Source organism: Charadrius vociferus, unplaced genomic scaffold (genome assembly GCF_000708025.1).
Source record: "Charadrius vociferus isolate BGI_N301 unplaced genomic scaffold, ASM70802v2 scaffold657, whole genome shotgun sequence".
NCBI lineage: Eukaryota > Metazoa > Chordata > Aves > Charadriiformes > Charadriidae > Charadrius > Charadrius vociferus.
This window is the reverse complement of record NW_009649299.1, coordinates 1-1515: the sequence shown is the minus strand read 5'-3', so window position 1 is coordinate 1515 and position 1515 is coordinate 1. Positions and strand designations below refer to the sequence as shown.

General features: G+C 60.1%; 1 protein-coding gene across 1 annotated transcript in view; it reads left to right on the top strand.

Annotated features, from left to right (window-relative positions):
* DUS3L (dihydrouridine synthase 3-like (S. cerevisiae)) overlaps positions 1-1449 on the top strand; it is a gene marked incomplete at its 3' end in the record, with an annotated part of 7780 nt that extends 6331 nt beyond the window's left edge. Inside the window, exons 2-4 of the mRNA XM_009889150.1 lie at positions 125-171; positions 223-440; positions 948-1449. Coding sequence (XP_009887452.1) covers positions 125-171; positions 223-440; positions 948-1449 — 767 coding nt within the window. The remainder of the gene's footprint in view (positions 1-124; positions 172-222; positions 441-947) is intronic.
* Positions 1450-1515: the final 66 nt, after the last annotated feature.

Below are 1515 nucleotides of genomic sequence, written 5' to 3'. Positions count from 1 at the left end.
CTCCCCCCCCCAACCCCCTGGTATGTGTCTGGCCCTGCTGTCCCCCTCCCCACAAGCAGACCCCTGTGCACCACCTCACGCTCTGCACCGTCACTGGGGTCAGACGGGTGCTGTGTCTCGGCAGGTTTCTCGCCTCCAAGGAGCAGTTCCATGCCTACCTGCGGGCCGGGGGTGAGCCCAGCAGCGGGCGCGAGGAGGAGAAGGAGGAGGAGGAGAAGGTCGAGGAGAAGAAGGAGGAGGTCAGCAGCTGCCAGGGCGAGCCCCCTGCCAAACGGGTGAAGTCAGAGGACCTCGGTCAGGACGGGGAAAGCCGAGAGAATGCTGGAGCAGAGGAGAAGGAGCCCACGGAGCGGAAGCGGGCCCGGGGACAGAACAAGAGCAGGCCGTGTATGAAACCCAATCACTACGAGCAGAGCAGGCTGTGCCCGTCGGTGACACAGGTAGGGTGCAGGGGCCCTGCTCTGCGCTACTCTGGGGTGGGAAATTTGGGACCCCAGTGGGCCCTTCCTGCTCTGGGGCTGCATTTATTTTTAAGTCTAGGGAAGCACATTGAAGACAGAGCCGCAGCCGGGCAAACTGCCAGCAGGGAGAGCGCAGCAGGGGGCTGTGCTGGCAAAACCACCTCCATTGGCTGGCTGGGAGAGGGTGAAGCAGGTTGAGCTGAGTGGGACAAGTAAAATGTCAGCTTCCCTGAAGTGGTAGTGCTAAAATGTCCCCCTCAAGTGGGTGCGTCACTGCCCTTCTGTGGCACGTTTCAGCAGTCAGCTTCCTGGGAGCGTTTCATGGGGCACCCGACGTCACCCAGGGAGCGATGGGTGCTCAGAGCTGTTCTGGCCCCTCTGGGCTGGGGCAGACCCAGGCTCACCTTGCTTGTGCTGGAAGGTACAGGCTTGCCCAGGCAGGCAAGCAGAGGGCAGAAGTTTTAACCTTCTCTTTATTGTTTTAAGGGGTGTGCAGAGAAGTGCTACTTTGGCCCACGGTGCCGCTTCCTTCATGACATTGGCGAGTACATGGCCGCGAAGCCGGCTGACCTGGGGCGCAGCTGCGTGCTCTTTGAAACCTTTGGCAAGTGCATTTACGGCGTCACCTGCCGCTTTGCCCAGGCCCACCTCGGGGACGGCTACCAGAACATCGTCAACACGGACCTGGCCAAGCAGTGGGAAGGGAAGTCGCTGGTGAGGAACAACCTCTCCAAGGACCTCCAGCACCAGCTGCGGAAGAAGAAGTTTAGCTTCAAGAAGGCTGATGAGTACCTCCGTGGTTTGGCCAAGCCCCACAGTGATGGTGGGAAGGAAGGCAAAGCCACGGGGCATTCTACAGAGGAGCAAGAGGTGTCCAACTGCACAACACCCCGGGAGGGTCTGGGAGACAGCTCTGAATGTCCTGTGCTACCAGAGCAGGGAGAAGATTCCAAACCAGACGCCTTGCAGTGCCCCAGCCCCACAGCTGGTGAGGAGGCTTTGTCTGTGAAAACAGTGGGCCCAGTGACAGATGAAGACATTATAAAGCTGCGGA